This window comes from Ptiloglossa arizonensis, chromosome 4, assembly GCF_051014685.1.
Source record: "Ptiloglossa arizonensis isolate GNS036 chromosome 4, iyPtiAriz1_principal, whole genome shotgun sequence".
Lineage (NCBI taxonomy): Eukaryota > Metazoa > Arthropoda > Insecta > Hymenoptera > Colletidae > Ptiloglossa > Ptiloglossa arizonensis.
In genome coordinates, this window is record NC_135051.1 from 8,291,074 (window position 1) to 8,307,705 (window position 16,632).

Genomic DNA, 16,632 nt, shown 5'->3' on the forward strand with positions numbered 1-16,632 from the left:
AATTGCAACATGTTTGTGCACAATATTAATGCAGCACTCCCTCCACTGCCATGTACTTTGATTATTAGTGCATTTATTCTGTTGATTTCTTTTTCATCCTACGTTACGCATAAGACAGTTTAAAACACGCCGATGAACGTATAACAAGACTTTATGTATATGTACGGTTATTCTTTTAAGTTTATGCCGTCACTTTTAGATTTAACGAGGTTCGATTGACGACAATACAATTAATATTGAAACGCGACGCTTAAGTGTATCGAGGATATAAGCGAGTGATTTGTAAGGAGAAACTTTTTTCTTTATCGACGTATTGATAAAGATATTGTTAAAACTTGCATGAAAATTACGCGAAGACGGATAAGCCTTATATCAAACGATAACAGTTTAATGTAAACGCAATTCAGTTTGAACGATAAAGGTATACGCGTGTACGCGTATGTATGCATGTATGTATACAATACTTCCGAGATTGCTGAACTGTTCTCCACCAAAATAACTACGTAACAATATGATGAATTTATATCAAATGCGAATGTTTATATAAGATACGTTACTGAAACGGGTTCACTGATAAATCAGAAATTGTTTTTCTTTTATTACATAAGAACCTGTTTGACGCTCGTGCAGACTCAACCGTGAACGGAGTTTAGAGTAGTATCGATGCCCATAACATTACAATCCAATCAGTATTAGTCTAGCGTGGGACCAGACAACACCGATTTCTAATTTCTCCGGATCGTTAAGTCTTGCACCAGATTAACACCTTGTGCATTGTCAATTAAAATATTTTATAGATCTCATTGGTACCAAATTCATATCTCGAACATGAATCTCAAATTAAATACAAAACTGTTTACATCACTAATACAAGTATGTATGCACAAAACAATTCTTTTGCATTTCGCGTTTTTTTTCTGCGGGGTTAATAACTATATATCAGGAATAATGTATTATAGACATATAATACTTGGAAAATTTTGAACGAGTAACATAGATCGAAAAATTGTAAAAGTATCGGTACACAACGTGACGTGGCACATAAACATTGAGATTACAACAATTATCATTAGCTAAATCACCTATTCATAGACGGGTGTCATATTGGTGCTGTTGGAATCGAGCTCTCTTTCAGTGAATTTAAATGGATAACGAATGAATAAATGTTCCGGACATTGCGCTACATTAATACGCGTGATTTCAAAATATTTAAAGTTAACGCTTACGGGAAACGAGGTTTGTGAGTTTGAAATCTTTGGTTCGCAGACATCGTATTTGTGTATGACCAAATGTTCAAAAAGAGATTCAAACATATGAATTTCATCTTCGGGTAGTTGGTAGAATTACTCATAAGGTTCTACTTCATTATTTACAGAGTGCCTCCGATTTATTGTAACTTTAATGTTAGATATCTTCGCACGCGACCGTAATATGTTCGTAGATATGATTTTCTTTTCGTGATTCACAAGAATAAATTTATCGATTAAATATCGACGATCCAACTGCTTTGTGACTGACCTCTCCTTGTTAATATTCGAGTCTCCGATGCATCGAATTTTCTTAGAAGCGGCGCTAGTCACTATCGTCGTCTTTTATATGCTATTTTCTTTTATGCATTATATAGTTTAAAATTTTCAGATCAATTATGTGCTCGTTAAATCAAAATAATTTATATTTTATTTAGCAAGCATAAATTTTAATCTTTACGATAAAAAATTGATTAAAATTGTGTATGCATGTTTGTTTAATAGTAGTTTAAGGTCCCAACGTTTCTTTTCTATATGTTTTTATTATATGTATAATATTCTTCGGTTCGCAGACCGAATATATATACATATTCTTCTTGCAGAAGTTTATAATTGTTGTATCACAGAATGAAAAATTGTTTTATTCTTTGAAGAGAAACTACAACAAACGTCAAAAATGTTAGATAAATATATATTTTATCTTGAAACGATTAATGACGGAATAAATTATTAGTAAGTCACTTAAAGTATTTAATCCTATTTCGTAAATTTCAGATATCGCGAGCGGCCTACTTAAAAAAAGATCTGAGTACGACTACATTACGTTATTCAGCCCCTTTAACCGAATTTTCAAGCGATGAACAATTGATGAAAGAAACCGGTAATTATTGTTTGTTGCACAATTCATTGTTTGCTAGATAAAATTTCCATATTCTACGTTACCAATTAATTACATTTGCAATTGTGTATGGTTATGCAATGCTTTCTAGTTAATAAACTCGCGAAGGAGGAAATCTCACCACTCGTACGAAAAATGGAGAAAGAAGGCAAACTAGACGAGGGATTAGTACGAAAACTTTTCGAAAACGGTGTAAGTAAACAGCGTGACCTTCCGTATCGAGTATAATTTTATGAGAAACTATTTTAAGCTCGATTGTGTTATCACTCTGTTAAGTTATGTATACAAAATATAAGCGTATTAACGTATGTAATTGCTTGTCAACAGTTAATGGGCATTGAGATCCCCGAAAAATACGGCGGTACTGGATGCAATTTCATGACAACGATTTTGATCGTTGAAGAACTAGCGAAAATCGATGGATCCGTCGCTGCTCTGGTCGACATTCATAACACTTTGGTGAATTCATTGATTATGAAAGTCGCGTCGGAAGAACAGAAACAAAAATATTTGCCGCGATTAGCTCAAGATTATGTAAGTCAAAACGAACATCAGATGTCACATAAGAACGTGAATTTATGTATGCGTATCGCTTTTACATCCTTTTTCACTTTCATAAAAATTTATTTGTCCCAGGCGGGTAGCTTTTGCCTTACAGAGTCCGGTTCAGGATCTGATGCCTTTTCATTGAAAACTGAAGCAAAGAAAGATGGACTCAACTATGTGCTGAACGGCACGAAAATGTGGATCTCGAATTCTGACATTGCCCGATTATTTATAGTTTTTGCAAACGCAAACACTTCTGCTGTAAGTTCCATTGTTCTAGCACATCTGATGTGTATCCTCAACGAATATAGAATAAATGGTGAAAGAGAGAAAATATACGAACGTTTCAGTAATTCATATCTCGTTATTAGGGATACCGTGGCATTACAACATTCTTTGTAGAACGAGATACACCTGGAGTGTCAATTGCCAAGCCTGAGGATAAGTTGGGAATAAAGGCGTCGGGTACCTGCATGATCAACTTCGATAATGTTATAGTAAACGATTTATACGTATATTTAAGATACTTGTAAATGGTGAGCTCCACGACAGGTCCCTTGTGTTTTTAGATTCCGGAAAGTAATCTTTTAGGACAGTTTGGTCACGGATACAAATACGCTGCTGGATTCTTGAACGAAGGTCGGATTGGTATCGGAGCTCAAATGATTGGTATAGCACAAGGTTGCTTGGATGCTACTATACCGTACACACTGGAAAGAAAACAATTCGGAAAGGATATATTTTCATTTCAAGTAAAACGAATAATGCATATTTTTTCCTTGTATAGGACCAAAATATCAAATGTTTAGCAAACTCTAAATGTTTTGCATTTTCCTAGTCCATGCAACATCAAATTGCCCAAGCGACCACTGACCTAGAATGCGCCAAATTATTGGTCTACAATGCAGCCAGATTGGTCGATGCCGGAAAGAATGTTATGAAAGAGGCTGCCATGGCAAAGCTTGTAGCTTCTGGTAAATAGTATTTGTTTCATAAAAATTTTCTTCTATTTCATTTGGAGGTAAACTATTAAATACTGGAGTATCTATAACATTTACATTTTATGAATTTTCTAACTTAGAAATGGCCTTACGCGTCACTGCAAAATGCATCGATTTTATGGGTGGAGTAGGGTATACAACCGACTTTCCTCAAGAAAAATACTTCAGAGATTCCAAAATTGGAACAATTTATGAAGGCACCAGTAACATACAGCTATCAACTATAGCCAAATGTATTCGCAAAGAATATTCATAAATTTGATGTTGTTATAGAGAAAGCTTTATTTTGTATTTTGTATAACACATTATACTTTTTCTACTTTTTATAATATTTGTCTTAAATAAATTTATTTTAAACTGATGTTATTAATTCGAATTAAGATCATTTTGGATCATGAGGTAATTTAAATCCAACAAGATCTGCTGTTTCTTTAATACTCCATTCACCTTTACCAGTATATCGACCTTGGATTTCTTTGCACTGTCGCAGAGAACTCAAATAACATAAATACATCTCTGCTAAGTTTTTCAACTCTTCTCGTGCTTTACACAAAACTTCAGAAGTCTCTTGATGAGCTCGAGTTTGCTCCAGTATGTAATGCACCATAATATTATCCTTCATGTTCCGTTCAGACGATGTATGACGAACTTCCTTTATAAGTGAGCGAATCAATTTTATATTAGGATTCATCTTTGTTCTGACCTGTGACAGACAAAATTGTTTATTAAAATTCTAATGCTCTACAGAGAATTTAATTAATTTGTATCATATTAATATTATCCTTAATCATTTTTATATAAATTCGGTACATATGTTGCTATGCATACAGCATACTTTATGACTTCAATCAATTTTGTTGCAAATGTCGAAAATCTATCAAATAGAAAGCTGAAAATATAATTACTATTTTTAGCATCTACTCGTTCCGTTTGTTTAGCAGTAAAATAATCGATTGATACATCTCTGTAAGAAGGTTTTTCTCTTTTGCTCCAGAAACTCCTAGGTACTGTATTAATATTTTGTTCAAGAAATATGTGAATATTTAAATCATTGAAAGCTTCTTCATATATCAAATTATTTCTGAAAGCAATTTCTGTAACATATGGCTGCACACGGAAGATGTAGTCGATAAGAGTAGATTTATTTGCATTTACTAAATTATCCACCACAACTGAAAAACTATTTGTCAAAAGGATGCATTTGCTTAATTTGTTACCCCAATTTGCATAAAGGAAATTATTAATCAAATGTAACGAACAATGTGGCATATACACTAATGTTACATTATCTTGAACAACTCGCTTGCCTTCCTCATTGATCTTTATGACATTACAGCCACATCTTTTTAAAAGCTTAATTTCTTTTAAAGTAAAAACTGGATCGTATATGTGGACTTGGGAGCCATAATGGTTTTTCAAAGACAAAAGTAAAGCCAATTGATACTTAGAAGATCTGCGAGAAGAGAAATGACCCAAACCATAACATAGTATTTCAGAAATACCATGAACATTTAAAGCACTCAATGAATCTTTCAAACAATGAAAAACATCATCACCAAACAATGAATTTCTCAATTCAGCCTCTGCCTCGAGCAGCTTTCTGAAAAGTGTAGTAAAAAATTGAGAAGTTAGAAAGAAGAAGTACCTAGCAATTTTAATTGAAAAAATGAACGAGAGTTTATATACGCGCAAGAAATTCACGTCGACATTTTTGAAGAACGAGCAATATCTTACCCAAATAGTGCCTCGTAATTAGTATTGATGTCACTGCTGTTATCATCGTCATCGGGAAAAGGTACATTTCCATCACAACTATTTCGAATATAAGGAACACGTTTCTTTCGATGAGTTACGAGTTTGAATTCTTCAGTGTCTTGCATTTTGAATGCCATTCTATCTGATTCTAATATATCTACTTTTACGTATATATTACCATCTTTGATAATTTTATTAATCCGTTACGCTATTGCGCATAAACATTTAGTTGTTTATATACAAAAATACACGTACCTCTCACTCAAGCTGTTGACACAGTGTGGGGTAACCACGTTTAGCCGTTCAAGGTATAGCACTAATCGAACCGCTAGTTTCTTGCGTATTCTCACCTCATATACATATTGCGTCTACTATGGACCAGTATAAATATATACATATATATGCGTGTAGATAGCTGTGTAACTTTACATAACTTTTATTCTAAATTTATTAATTGCTAATTTTTACATCGAACTGTCGAAATTTGTCGAACTTTCATAATCACAGTTCGATTGATCTTAATGCTTAAAACTCTTTGCATCCAATAGATAGCGCTGTTACGTGATTACCAATGGAGCATAATGGATTCAACGGATCAAAATATTAACACAGGCGAGGTTTATAACAGTTTATTTTATCAGTGGTATCGAATAAGTATCAAGAATTTAATCGTTTTTCATTTTCGAATATATTTACAATCCGAATATCTACAGAAAAAAGCACGTTTTTTTAACACAAATAACTAATTCGTGTTTCGATTTAAATTGAACATATTCCATAGCTCTTATCTTATCGCCTAATACCTTTCATCTTTGAAATTTTAAAGCAGAAATTCAGAGATTCGAGTATACAAATAGTTTGAATGTCTTACACATACATATATGTTTATCGACAAGTCTCATTATTAGAATACGTTCTGTCAACGTCTTCATGCGAGCGTACAATACGAATCTTTTTCTTTTTAACATATGTACAAATGTATAACGTTCGTATATGTCAACAATAAATATACGAAAGTCCCGACCTCTGTTTTCTTTACAATATTATTTTACTATTTTCCGAACTCCTTACTTGTTTTATTTTTTTAATTGGTTCTCATGGACGAGTCTACTAGAGATATCGGAAAAATAAAATCGCAACTACTATACAATAAGACTAATCTACCAACATTCAACTCTGTACCACTTCGTTCATACAAGTGCCAAACAAATAGAACACGTAGAACATATCCGTCACGGTCGTAATGATTTTTAACGATAGCGAGAAACAGAATAACTGTGTATGCAAACCGTATATCTAGATTTCATATCAGTTTTGTAGCAAGCATTACGATCGAGATTCGCTAAAGTACGAGGAATTAAAGAAACACGTGACCGCACCGAAGCCGAGAGTGAGTACATACAAACAAGCAGCACGATCCACGAGACGTGACCAGCAATGTGTTGCGTGTGACGTATGCGTTATTCGTCGATGACAAACTGACCGAACCATTAGCCGATCAAACGGTCGTGTGAGCGGCCAAGAGAGCGAAGCAACAGTTACGATCGATCGGTACAGATGTTGGTTCAGATATGCATGTAACGAGTCTACGTCGATGTGTTCGTGCCGATCGATTTTGATTGACAGCGTATTAACATAGTGCGTTTTAAAAGGAGAAACGTGACACCTGAAGGTAAAATAAAAGAGCTTATCGTAACGATCACGTCTACCAATGAACGTGCGGATCACACTTCCACAAATGGAACTTAAAATAGTGATTTTCGTTTTATTGATAACACGGAGGCTGGAAGTATTGAACCGCGTTAACAATTACTTCTTTCTTTAGATATCAATAATCGACCGTCTAAGCGTTGCCATATTTACTGGAAGCGAAAGTAGAAGCGCGAACAAGGCAACGGTATCGGAATGACGTTATGCGTATTTGCTCCACCTGTTAATTTTTGATAATACTTACATTCGGGTGTCTTCAGTTATTCGTGACATCAATCAAACGCGTATTAACCGAAAGTTAATTATCGACTCTCACGGAAAGCTTTTAAGGTTTTTCGAGAACAGAGTCGGGAACACTTGAAATCAATTTTTTCGTTCTTGATGTCGGCAAGTATTAAAGTTGTTTCAGTCTTTCAGAATCTAGAGATTGGACACCGGAAAAAGGAACCGTATGGTTATTTCCTTTGAAACGGAGAACGTGATACTTAGCCTGAAGTAAGTTTTACTATGGTGAAATAATTATTTTATCTCCCAACGACGATACATTTTCAAAATCGTCTTCGCCCTTATCGATATTTTGTTCGATGTGATTCAGACGTATGCGGGTTACCAACGTGCGACATTTTTCAAAAAGATGCCTTTTAGCACGAAAGCGAATAAATGGTCTGCAAAATTGATAATCGTTTTCCAACTGACTGTTTGGAGTATTGTTGGGATTATACTTGTCCAAAAGGGTGCGATCTCTCTATATGATAAAAAGGAAGCGGCACGAAATGACACGCATAATATACAGGTTCGATATCTCAATCGATTATGAAAATATACGGTGTCGCGTTCAAATATCGAACAGCACCATTATCGTATGACGTATTAAAAAAAAATACTCGTGGTATTGCAATTTATTACAATGGAAATATGAACATTCTCGTGTATCACATTGTTATGTACATATGTTATTTTTCAACATGTTACGCTGGAACGAACATACATATATCTGCCATAAATATTGAATGTTTATATCCAGTTACGTGAATAAACGATGGCTACTTTTAATTTAGACGGGCATCCAATCATCGAGTGAAAACACGATTAGTTAATATCGATTGATCGCACTTTCTACGATGAACGTTTTTTTTTTTCTCTCTTTATGCTAGTTTTACGAGATATGTTAAAAGGCGGTTTTCTGTCTAATTAATTTTTATAAAGATTGGTGTCCCTCGAGATTTTGTAGATTATTTTTGGAATACAGAAACGAATTGGCAAAAGATTTGAAAACACTATGTTTACAGGAAAGGTTAACAAGGTGGAATGAAAAAGAATCGATCCAAGAATCAAGTATCGCGGAAAAATGGCATCGACTTATCGAACACGAAATCGCAAGTCGGCAGAAAGATGTCACTTTCGATAATGTCAATATTGCTACACAAAACGGACAGTGGCCGCACAAACTGGATGATTCTTATCGGATGGGCAATATTGGTACAAGAGTAATTGAAAAGAGTCCAATGATCAGCAAACTGACTACAACAAATCGTAAACAAGACACTCGAGACATTCGTGACATTCAAGCACAGACAAACTATGCGACTAACAAAAACGAAGAAGGCAAGATAGATCACAAAGAGAATGTGATCGTTGCGCTCAGTCTCGACGAAAATCCGTATGACGGGGAAAAGATTGTGATAAGTAACAACACATCGGGTGTTTTATTTAAGTTCAAAAACTCTGGTTCTACCAATCTTATTGCTTTGGATGAAAGAAATTTTTTCGAACATGAAGATAGTGATATCGCTTATAACACCGCAGGAATCGGCAAAAATGAAACAAAATCGAGACGTTCTCCGGTAAATCGAATCGGGGCAGCAGTTGCTATAATAATGCTCGCGATCGGAATCGTTATGTTGCTTCTAGGGCCACTTATTGTTATTTTACGGGCATTCGCCGATAGAAGGCGAACTAGACAAATGTTATTAAAATCAAGGTGTCGTACCGACCAACCACCTACTTACGAAGAAGCAACCTTAATGGATCAAGCACCGAGATATTCAACGCTCCAACTAGACACGATTCCCGAATCTTCTTTTTCCCTTTAATTTACCTTTTTTTTTTCTCTTTTCAAACACTTTTTATGTCGATCGTTGCACCTCTCTTTAAATACTTTCTATTTTCATTCCATTTTTGTTACTTTTTGTTACCTTCATTTCAATGTTAATTCGTAATCTCGATCAATTTTTAACCCAAATATAGTAAATAATTCGTTTCCCTTATAATAATTATACTCTGCACGAAGATTAACATATATGTGTATGTACAATGTAATTTTTCACGCGTATAAGCAACATCATTTTTTCTTTTTCTCCTCAATATTATTTTTCAATTCTTTTCGTTCGTAAAGTAACAAAAACGAAACGAACCGAAACAGAACTGAAACATGTACTTATACATAAAGATACGCTATATACGACAGAACGGAACGAAACGGACCGAAACAAGCCAGTGATTCGAACCAAGATGGTACTAGAAAGTACAATGATATGGTAAGCTCTTGATATTTATCAAAATTGTTCCCAGTAGCGTTATATTTTCTAAATTTGTAACGTACGTCTTTTAAAATTCGATTGAACCTAATAATAATATCAGTATTTCATAATATTCCTCCAAAAGCGAATATTTCGATAGCATACAAAAGTTGAATGCAAGTGACAGTGCAAAGTTGAAGCAACTTGTGGCGCAATTGCGATCAATTTCTTTGCAAAATTAGAATTAATAAGTAGAAAGGCTAATCTAAATGCAAATTAGGAATAAAATATTCGAAATTGAACAAATATTGATTGCTTTTAAATAAAATATATTCATCTTCATAAATGACGTGTATAGAGGTTATGCGATAATGCTCCCTATAAGTTCGTTTATGAATATAAAATATTTATTAGTTTATCAATACTTATTTAAACATTTCCAGTGTCGACAACAGCGATTACACAAGAAATGGAGATTTTCTACCAACACGGCTTCAAGCCCAACAGGATGCCATTAATTTGGTTTGTCACTCGAAGACTCGTTCAAATCCCGAGAATAACGTTGGTTTAATAACATTGGCCAAGTATGTCAAATTATTCTATACTCTTTTATCAGTATATATTTTCTAATTTTACTTGTAAATTATTTAATTTCCATACAGCGTTGAAGTCTTAGCTACATTGACTAGCGATGTCGGTAGAATTCTATCAAAACTTCATCAAGTTCAACCAAATGGTAATCTAAGTTTAATTACTGGAATACGAATTGCCCATGTGAGTATATTAATCATTTTTTCATTGTATTATATAATATATAAACAACAAGCATAATAATCATGAACAAAAATGTTAAATAACAGCTGGCATTGAAACATCGTCAAGGTAAAAATCACAAAATGCGTATTATTGCTTTCATCGGTAGTCCAATAGAGGTGGATGAAAAAGAACTAGTTAAATTAGCAAAGCGGTTGAAGAAAGAAAAAGTTTGTGTCGACGTGATTAATTTTGGCGAAATAGGTGTTAATACTGATGTGTTAACAGCTTTTATTAATACTCTAAATGGAAAGGACGGCGGAGGCAATTATTTGATAAACGTCGCATCTGGACCACATTTATCGGACGTGTTACTTTCTTGTCATATAACTCAAGGAGAAGATGGAATGGGTGGTACAGGAATGAGAAGAGCTGCTTTTGAATTCGGAGTCGATCCAAACGAAGATCCAGAGTTAGCATTGGTATATATTTTGCGATTTTCATATTAACATAGACAAAGACAATAGACAATATACAATATACAATACTGTCAGTAGACAATAATTTTTTATTTTACCGTTCTATTGTCCAGGCACTACGTGTTTCCATGGAAGAACAGCGGCAACGTCAAGAGGATGAAGCACGACGTGCACAAGTAACTGAAGTGACTACAAACAAACAAACAGAACCGCTTAAAACAGCACCTAATGAAGAAGCGATGTTAAAACGCGCACTTGCAATGTCACTTGAGGGTGCCGAAGGTTCCTCTTCGGCATCCGAGACTACTGCGTCTACCGGTGGAAATGTGCCTGATTTTGCACGTATGACAGAGGAAGAGCAAATTGCTTTTGCCATGCAGATGTCCATGCAAGATCAACGTACGTTATATTACATCTTATTTATACATATGTGCACGCATGCACGCTTTAACAATTTTCTGTTTTTTTGTAGAAGAACTCGAGTCCCTAAAAGAAGAAGCCATGGAAGTCGAGGAGGACTATGCTGCCGTTATGTCCGACCCAGCATTTTTGCAATCAGTTTTAGAAAATTTACCTGGCGTTGATCCTCATTCTGAAGCAGTCCGTCAAGCCGTTGGATCTCTCCAACAGAACAAGGACAAAGATAAAGACAAAGAGAAGGAGAAGGAAAAAGACAAGGATAAGGACAAGAAATGAAAAATTTATGCTTCTTGGATATATAACTATATGTTAATCCCTGTTTTGTGAATACATGTATACCAAATATAAGTATACCAAATTGTAGTAGTGTGGTATGTACATGTATACCAAATATAAGTTTTCGATTTTTCAGAACTTCACTTATCATTTTTTCATCTATTATCTTTCGGTTTTAACTAGCATTGACCAGTACCGATCATTGACCGATGACACACTTTAGGTGGAATTTCAAACCACCGATTTAGATATAATATACAACAGTTTTCAAATGATCACCCATTTAAACACGTAGAGTTAATATTTACTTCATGTCGCATGTTGTTACCCCCTCTTTCTGTGTTTTTACCTGACGTCCTCACATAATGGCTGCTTCTCCTAACCATTCCTGAAAAGAGACGCTAAACTTCAAAATGGCGCCACGTAGGAAAAGTATCGGAACTGTTCGTGGCTTGAATGGTGTTTTGGATAAGGAAAATAATTATTTGCGGTCATTAAGTGATTATCAGGCACGAGTTAGGAGACGGGAAAGTATTCGAAATTGTAAAAATACAGTGGTAAGTTTATTTTCAAACAAAATTTAATTTTATTGTCTGCAACCTGTTCTACAAACAATTTCCAGTTTATTTAATGAATTTTTTAATGTTACAAGTAGGTAGAATTTGTATTTATTTCATTATTTATTTGAATAAATCAAGCAATTTATCCTTTTATAAGATGGATATTATTAGGTATTGTCGTGAAAGAATTGGGTAATGCATATCGTTGCATCTTTCCTTTTGAAAAAGACCGTTAGAGAACCGCACAATTTATATTAAAAAAAAGCATATGTAATTCCTCAGTGATTTTATGCAAAAAAATTATTTTAAATAATTTCTGAGAATAATTGAACACTTACATATATCAAATTTACGATCCGTAAGATTTATTTCGATATAATTTGATTAATCGTGCCTAATGGATTTTAATTGTTTTAGGGTTCCCGAATATTTAAATGTTATACAACTAAATTACATTTATATTACTAAAAACAATACTATAATATAAAATAATACTTATTGTGTATAAATTCATTTTACACACCCTTCTAACTTGTTTTTTTTCTTATTATCTCGATTCTATTTGCGCTTTATAGTTTAGTACATAGTTTGATTTTAACGCGGCGGATGGGTGGGAACTTGAATAATCCCACCCAAAAATCCCACTCCTTCCTCCTTTGTGTGATTCATTGTGGGATCTTTGCTGCGTTTAGTACGATACGAAACTGTTCACGACGAGGCTGAAGAGATATCTTTATTTCCGTTTAATTATTTTTGTTTGAAATCGGTTATTTTTTCGATTGTCTACGTATATATTTTTGTGCACAGCAAGAAATAAATTCATAGGAGTTTCTGAGGAAGAGATATGGTAGCATTATTCATTTGCAATAAATTTAACAATCATTATAAACGCGAACAAATTTGCAGTCCTACAGAGGTACAAAGTGGTTAAACTTTTGTTTCGAACGATTTTCTTTTTTTTTCTTAGCGGATTATCGCTAGATTTAAACGATGTTTACCTTTTAATACAGACAGCATTTTGTTTTGTTTTATTTTCCTTTAATGTTTAGAAATTACAAATTTAACAATGGACTGTAATATGGATATAGAATGTATAATTATATTATACGGATATGAATAACGTAATTCAACATTTTTTGAAAATGATTTTTAGAAGGGTTCTATATATTCGTTAATTCGTATATCTTCGAAAGTTCTTGCAAATCTCAGTTTTCTTGATTTTTGTTTTACGTTTGAATAATAAAATGGATAAAAATGCATAGAAGACAAATAACTCGAAACTTAAATTTGCGTAGGTTGAGTGCAGACGTATTGCTTTGTCATCAAGTATCGCTACGCAAGCAAGAATAATTTTCGAACTAAATATCTTGCGAAGTCTACGAAAAAATTGATTACAGAGAAAATTTTCAATTTACTATAGATATTAACGTTCTTTTTCAGGAATATGATTTAGAACGAAAAATCGAATTAGAAGTCAAAATGAAGGAAGGATCGTCAAGACTATTAGCTGCTGCGCGGCATCCTGCTCAAAGTTTGGAAGCGGCACGTGCTTTGCTCACTTCAAATAAAAGAATGACTGCTTACATGGCTGAGCTACAACATCGTAGAACGGACACATCCCTGAAAGTGACGAGGTATTTTATATCTTCGATCAAAAGTATCTACATTAAAAATGATTAAATAATGTTGTATGTTACAGCATTCCAGAAGGTAAAGGGAAACTATCCATTTCTGATCTTCGATTCCCCTTGATGTGGAGAGATTCTGACCATTTTAAAAATCGCGGTGACTACCGAAGGTTCGCCGTCTTTTGTTTAGCTCGTGTCGGCACAGAAATTCACGACACCAGCTTACTTTGTCCCGTTGATAGAGAACAGACAGACATTAGTTTTCCCGATGTTTTGTTGTTGTAAGTAAATTGTTCTTTAGTTTCTCATAAAAAAAAATAGAGTAAAACAAAAAACGGTAATTTTTGTCGATTACAGTAACAATGTGCCAGCTGAATTCGAAATGTCATTAGAAGTCTATAGTCATATTCTGCAAGAAGATATGAGTATTGCCAGTACTCCTAGGAGAATTAGGAGGACTATTCATTCTTCAATTTCAAAAACTGTGGGTAGAAAGTTTGCAGCATCTCTAAGAGAGGAATTCGATTCTACCAAAGCGTGTGTTTTCATTTTTAATATTGTATAATATGTTATACAGGGAGTTACTTTGTTATCTTTAACTTTTTACCTTTCAGTGGACCTTGGTTCAATTTAGTGGCTTATGCAAAAATGACTCTTGACGATACCAACAGGAATATACGTACGCACGATTTGATATTGAACAACTTTGGTAAGAGTTGGTTCAAATTCACAATTTCATTTTTGAAGATTACAATTGTTTATATTACCTGTATTATTTTAGAAAACAAAGTACATGTTTTACCATTATTTGGCCACTTCTGTTGCCGTCTAGCCATTCAACCAGATTGTATCACTAAAGAAGTTCGCATAGGATTCATAACTATAAATGATCAACGTTACTGGGCACGACTGCAAGGCTTTGAAATTGAAGCATGGAAATCAAAAAAGGCTGCAGAAGGATTACACGAACCTAATTATAAAATTGGCATCAACAAGGTGAGATGGAAGATCACCTTAGATCATTGCTGTCCAATGTAGAGACTTCTCATGTACTGCATTCGGACTAAAGTGGGAAAACCCCAGTGTCAACAGTCTTTCTATAAACTTTTTTATTGTGCAAATCTTTTAACTATGAAGATATAATTTTAATCCTGACATTTCAGGAGACACTTGTTCGACAATCAAAATCGATGAACAACCAATTACGAATAATCAATTGCGAGAATGGTGCCAAGAATCGCGATATTATCGAATTGAATTCAAAAGAAGATGTCCAAAGATGGTTTGATCAATTCATAATGAGAATTAATGAACACTTAAGATGGAAACACGCGGCAGTGGATTTGCAGCGAATTCCGTGTTCTGAGAATTTAAGCGGGAACACAAGCATGAGAAATTCTTTTGCCGAGAATAAAAAACAAGGTACTCTCTACGATGAAACGCCGTTAATAGGTAATACTTCATAGGAACTAAAAGAAGCATGTTCTTATAAAAGTTATTTTTGTGCTTTCTTATTTAATTTATGCATATAATTTCAACCATGGAAATCATTTATAACTTTTACAGAATCGGTTTTTCCAAATTCTTTGTCAAGGATATCTAAAACAAAGGAAACTTGTAAACTTGTTTCTGAGTATCATAGTCCTATTGGTAGGGCTTTGACGAATGTACGTTCTCGACCTTCAATTATCGAATTTAAATCTCACTGGCAATTTCCAGATACAATTCATCATAGATGAATTTATTAAAAATGGAAATTATTGATAATTGGACATGTTTTTACAGTTTGATTTACTCAATAATATAAATGACATATTCCACACATTTGATTATTGATCAAACACTCTGTATGTTTGCAATATATGAATCTCTCTAAAGGTATTTTAAATTATAAACTATGTCTTATATTTTTGCATATTCTTTATATTCTATACATTATCATCTCTATAAGTATAGACAATGTTTTCTAATCTTTTTTAATGAAAACAATTACTTAACAACTTTTGTAATTAAGTATTTCTAAGCTAAATATGAAACAAAGAACAATACTTACAACCTGTAATTATATTAAATGCATAACAAGCATTAAGTAATTCCTTCCATACATGTTCATGGGATTGTATTTATAGTAAAGAAATAACATAATGCCAATGTATTAGCTATGTTTTTGGTTTTGTTGAAAGAATAATCCCTCCAACTATAGCAATTAAAGTAAATGCTTGTGCTCCAACACGTGCACGCATCATCATTTGAGACATTCTTTCGTCACCTTTGGCAAAAGTCCATATACCGTATGTGAGAGCAGCTGTGGTTGCTATTGCACCTATTGAAATCATTTTTTTTTACAAGTATTCATCTTGCGTTACTATATATAAATTACATAACAATGCGGCATATGTAGAGGTTACGTTTACCTATGGGTACGAAAGGATTTTCTGTAACTTTGCGAACCAGTTTCTCCTTAAAGGTTTCTTTTTTCCTATTTAAGTTTATGTCTGGCGTCCGAACCCATTCTAATTCATTCAACGTTTTCTCTTCCTGCATTTCAGGCATTAATGTAAGATGTTCAATTTGATTTATTAATGTTGAATAACTCTTAATTAAATTTAGTCGACACTAATTGGAAAAAAGAACCATACTCTGTAATTGAAAGTAACAAAATTACTTCTTTTTATTTAAAAAGAATGCAACAATATATATACCAATATGTAATTTACTTTGTTCAATGTCTCAGTTAGTATCAATAGGCCGAGTTTACAAGTGTGCGATCAGAAAACAAAATACGGTTGGTACGATTGTATTACTTGAAAATTTGACCATTTCTCATTACTTTTACATCT

The 16,632-nt window shown here is 33.7% G+C and overlaps 6 protein-coding genes across 16 annotated transcripts; 4 read left to right on the forward strand and 2 right to left on the reverse strand.

The window, feature by feature from the left end:
* Window positions 1-176: 176 nt before the first annotated feature.
* LOC143146291 (short/branched chain specific acyl-CoA dehydrogenase, mitochondrial) lies at window positions 177-4,053 on the forward strand. 3 transcript variants are annotated; one of them, XM_076310439.1, is made up of 9 exons: window positions 177-282; window positions 2,022-2,127; window positions 2,237-2,337; window positions 2,473-2,679; window positions 2,782-2,952; window positions 3,063-3,188; window positions 3,261-3,443; window positions 3,530-3,665; window positions 3,773-4,053. In XM_076310439.1, exons 2-9 carry the CDS (start codon window positions 2,115-2,117, stop codon window positions 3,946-3,948), a joined length of 1,113 nt encoding a protein of 370 aa, XP_076166554.1. In that variant the 5' UTR covers window positions 177-282; window positions 2,022-2,114; the 3' UTR covers window positions 3,949-4,053. The 3 variants fall into 3 exon arrangements, with proteins under 3 accessions (XP_076166554.1, XP_076166553.1, XP_076166552.1); XM_076310438.1 differs by lacking the exon at window positions 177-282 and adding an exon at window positions 684-873; XM_076310437.1 differs by lacking the exon at window positions 177-282 and adding an exon at window positions 984-1,236.
* Window positions 4,054-4,232: 179 nt separating this feature from the next.
* LOC143146294 (SRR1-like protein) lies at window positions 4,233-5,992 on the reverse strand. Of its 2 annotated transcripts, none has more exons than XM_076310444.1 (4): window positions 5,703-5,992; window positions 5,427-5,595; window positions 4,598-5,292; window positions 4,233-4,395 (listed from the first exon to the last, which is right to left on the reverse strand). In XM_076310444.1, the coding sequence occupies exons 2-4, from the start codon at window positions 5,582-5,584 to the stop codon at window positions 4,373-4,375; spliced, it is 876 nt and encodes a 291-aa protein (XP_076166559.1). In that variant the 5' UTR covers window positions 5,585-5,595; window positions 5,703-5,992; the 3' UTR covers window positions 4,233-4,372. The 2 variants fall into 2 exon arrangements, with proteins under 2 accessions (XP_076166559.1, XP_076166558.1); XM_076310443.1 differs by having other exon boundaries at window positions 5,427-5,604; window positions 5,703-5,989.
* A 622-nt stretch (window positions 5,993-6,614) lies between these two features.
* Window positions 6,615-9,584, forward strand: LOC143146292 (uncharacterized). Of its 3 annotated transcripts, none has more exons than XM_076310442.1 (4): window positions 6,615-7,119; window positions 7,567-7,652; window positions 7,753-7,950; window positions 8,447-9,584. In XM_076310442.1, the coding sequence occupies exons 3-4, from the start codon at window positions 7,792-7,794 to the stop codon at window positions 9,248-9,250; spliced, it is 963 nt and encodes a 320-aa protein (XP_076166557.1). In that variant the 5' UTR covers window positions 6,615-7,119; window positions 7,567-7,652; window positions 7,753-7,791; the 3' UTR covers window positions 9,251-9,584. The 3 variants fall into 3 exon arrangements, with proteins under 3 accessions (XP_076166557.1, XP_076166556.1, XP_076166555.1); XM_076310441.1 differs by having other exon boundaries at window positions 7,575-7,652; XM_076310440.1 differs by having other exon boundaries at window positions 6,616-7,119; window positions 7,273-7,652.
* On the forward strand, window positions 9,536-11,747 carry Rpn10 (regulatory particle non-ATPase 10). Its single transcript, XM_076310447.1, has 6 exons — window positions 9,536-9,694; window positions 10,120-10,260; window positions 10,339-10,450; window positions 10,537-10,911; window positions 11,022-11,307; window positions 11,381-11,747. Exons 1-6 carry the CDS (start codon window positions 9,669-9,671, stop codon window positions 11,602-11,604), a joined length of 1,164 nt encoding a protein of 387 aa, XP_076166562.1. The 5' UTR covers window positions 9,536-9,668; the 3' UTR covers window positions 11,605-11,747.
* Window positions 11,748-11,885: 138 nt separating this feature from the next.
* On the forward strand, window positions 11,886-15,868 carry LOC143146289 (rhotekin-2). Of its 5 annotated transcripts, none has more exons than XM_076310433.1 (8): window positions 11,886-12,161; window positions 13,605-13,798; window positions 13,864-14,073; window positions 14,150-14,329; window positions 14,407-14,471; window positions 14,574-14,788; window positions 14,956-15,244; window positions 15,359-15,868. In XM_076310433.1, the coding sequence occupies exons 1-8, from the start codon at window positions 12,018-12,020 to the stop codon at window positions 15,529-15,531; spliced, it is 1,470 nt and encodes a 489-aa protein (XP_076166548.1). In that variant the 5' UTR covers window positions 11,886-12,017; the 3' UTR covers window positions 15,532-15,868. The 5 variants fall into 5 exon arrangements, with proteins under 5 accessions (XP_076166548.1, XP_076166547.1, XP_076166545.1 ...); XM_076310432.1 differs by having other exon boundaries at window positions 14,407-14,501; window positions 14,956-15,214; window positions 15,359-15,866; XM_076310430.1 differs by having other exon boundaries at window positions 14,407-14,501; window positions 15,359-15,788.
* Window positions 12,558-16,607, reverse strand: LOC143146297 (HIG1 domain family member 2A, mitochondrial). 2 transcript variants are annotated; one of them, XR_012991888.1, is made up of 5 exons: window positions 16,510-16,607; window positions 16,207-16,432; window positions 15,846-16,115; window positions 13,862-14,855; window positions 12,558-13,784 (listed from the first exon to the last, which is right to left on the reverse strand). XR_012991888.1 is itself a non-coding variant. In XM_076310451.1 (3 exons), the coding sequence occupies exons 2-3, from the start codon at window positions 16,343-16,345 to the stop codon at window positions 15,952-15,954; spliced, it is 303 nt and encodes a 100-aa protein (XP_076166566.1). In that variant the 5' UTR covers window positions 16,346-16,432; window positions 16,510-16,607; the 3' UTR covers window positions 15,676-15,951. The 2 variants fall into 2 exon arrangements, 1 of the variants encoding a protein (XP_076166566.1); XM_076310451.1 differs by lacking the exons at window positions 12,558-13,784; window positions 13,862-14,855 and having other exon boundaries at window positions 15,676-16,115.
* Window positions 16,608-16,632: the final 25 nt, after the last annotated feature.

Excerpts from the sequence above, each read along its gene's own strand:
- LOC143146291 (XM_076310437.1), top strand. The coding sequence starts at position 1,156 with ATGAATAAATGTTCCGGACATTGCGCTACATTAATACGCGTGATTTCA. Across the intron at positions 3,189-3,260 it reads TCAACTTCGATAATGTTATA|ATTCCGGAAAGTAATCTTTT; the intron begins GTAAACGATTTA and ends TTGTGTTTTTAG. Across the intron at positions 3,444-3,529 it reads AGGATATATTTTCATTTCAA|TCCATGCAACATCAAATTGC; the intron begins GTAAAACGAATA and ends GCATTTTCCTAG.
- LOC143146294 (XM_076310444.1), bottom strand. The coding sequence starts at position 5,584 with ATGGCATTCAAAATGCAAGACACTGAAGAATTCAAACTCGTAACTCAT. Across the intron at positions 5,293-5,426 it reads AATTACGAGGCACTATTTGG|AAAGCTGCTCGAGGCAGAGG; the intron begins GTAAGATATTGC and ends TACACTTTTCAG. Across the intron at positions 4,396-4,597 it reads ACGAGTAGATGCTAAAAATA|GTCAGAACAAAGATGAATCC; the intron begins GTAATTATATTT and ends TGTCTGTCACAG.
- LOC143146292 (XM_076310442.1), top strand. The coding sequence starts at position 7,792 with ATGCCTTTTAGCACGAAAGCGAATAAATGGTCTGCAAAATTGATAATC. Across the intron at positions 7,951-8,446 it reads ATGACACGCATAATATACAG|GAAAGGTTAACAAGGTGGAA; the intron begins GTTCGATATCTC and ends CTATGTTTACAG.
- Rpn10 (XM_076310447.1), top strand. The coding sequence starts at position 9,669 with ATGGTACTAGAAAGTACAATGATATG. Across the intron at positions 10,451-10,536 it reads CTGGAATACGAATTGCCCAT|CTGGCATTGAAACATCGTCA; the intron begins GTGAGTATATTA and ends GTTAAATAACAG. Across the intron at positions 10,912-11,021 it reads AAGATCCAGAGTTAGCATTG|GCACTACGTGTTTCCATGGA; the intron begins GTATATATTTTG and ends TCTATTGTCCAG.
- LOC143146289 (XM_076310430.1), top strand. The coding sequence starts at position 12,018 with ATGGCGCCACGTAGGAAAAGTATCGGAACTGTTCGTGGCTTGAATGGT. Across the intron at positions 14,074-14,149 it reads TTTCCCGATGTTTTGTTGTT|TAACAATGTGCCAGCTGAAT; the intron begins GTAAGTAAATTG and ends TGTCGATTACAG. Across the intron at positions 14,789-14,955 it reads ATAAAATTGGCATCAACAAG|GAGACACTTGTTCGACAATC; the intron begins GTGAGATGGAAG and ends CTGACATTTCAG.
- LOC143146297 (XM_076310451.1), bottom strand. The coding sequence starts at position 16,345 with ATGCCTGAAATGCAGGAAGAGAAAACGTTGAATGAATTAGAATGGGTT. Across the intron at positions 16,116-16,206 it reads AAATCCTTTCGTACCCATAG|GTGCAATAGCAACCACAGCT; the intron begins GTAAACGTAACC and ends TGATTTCAATAG.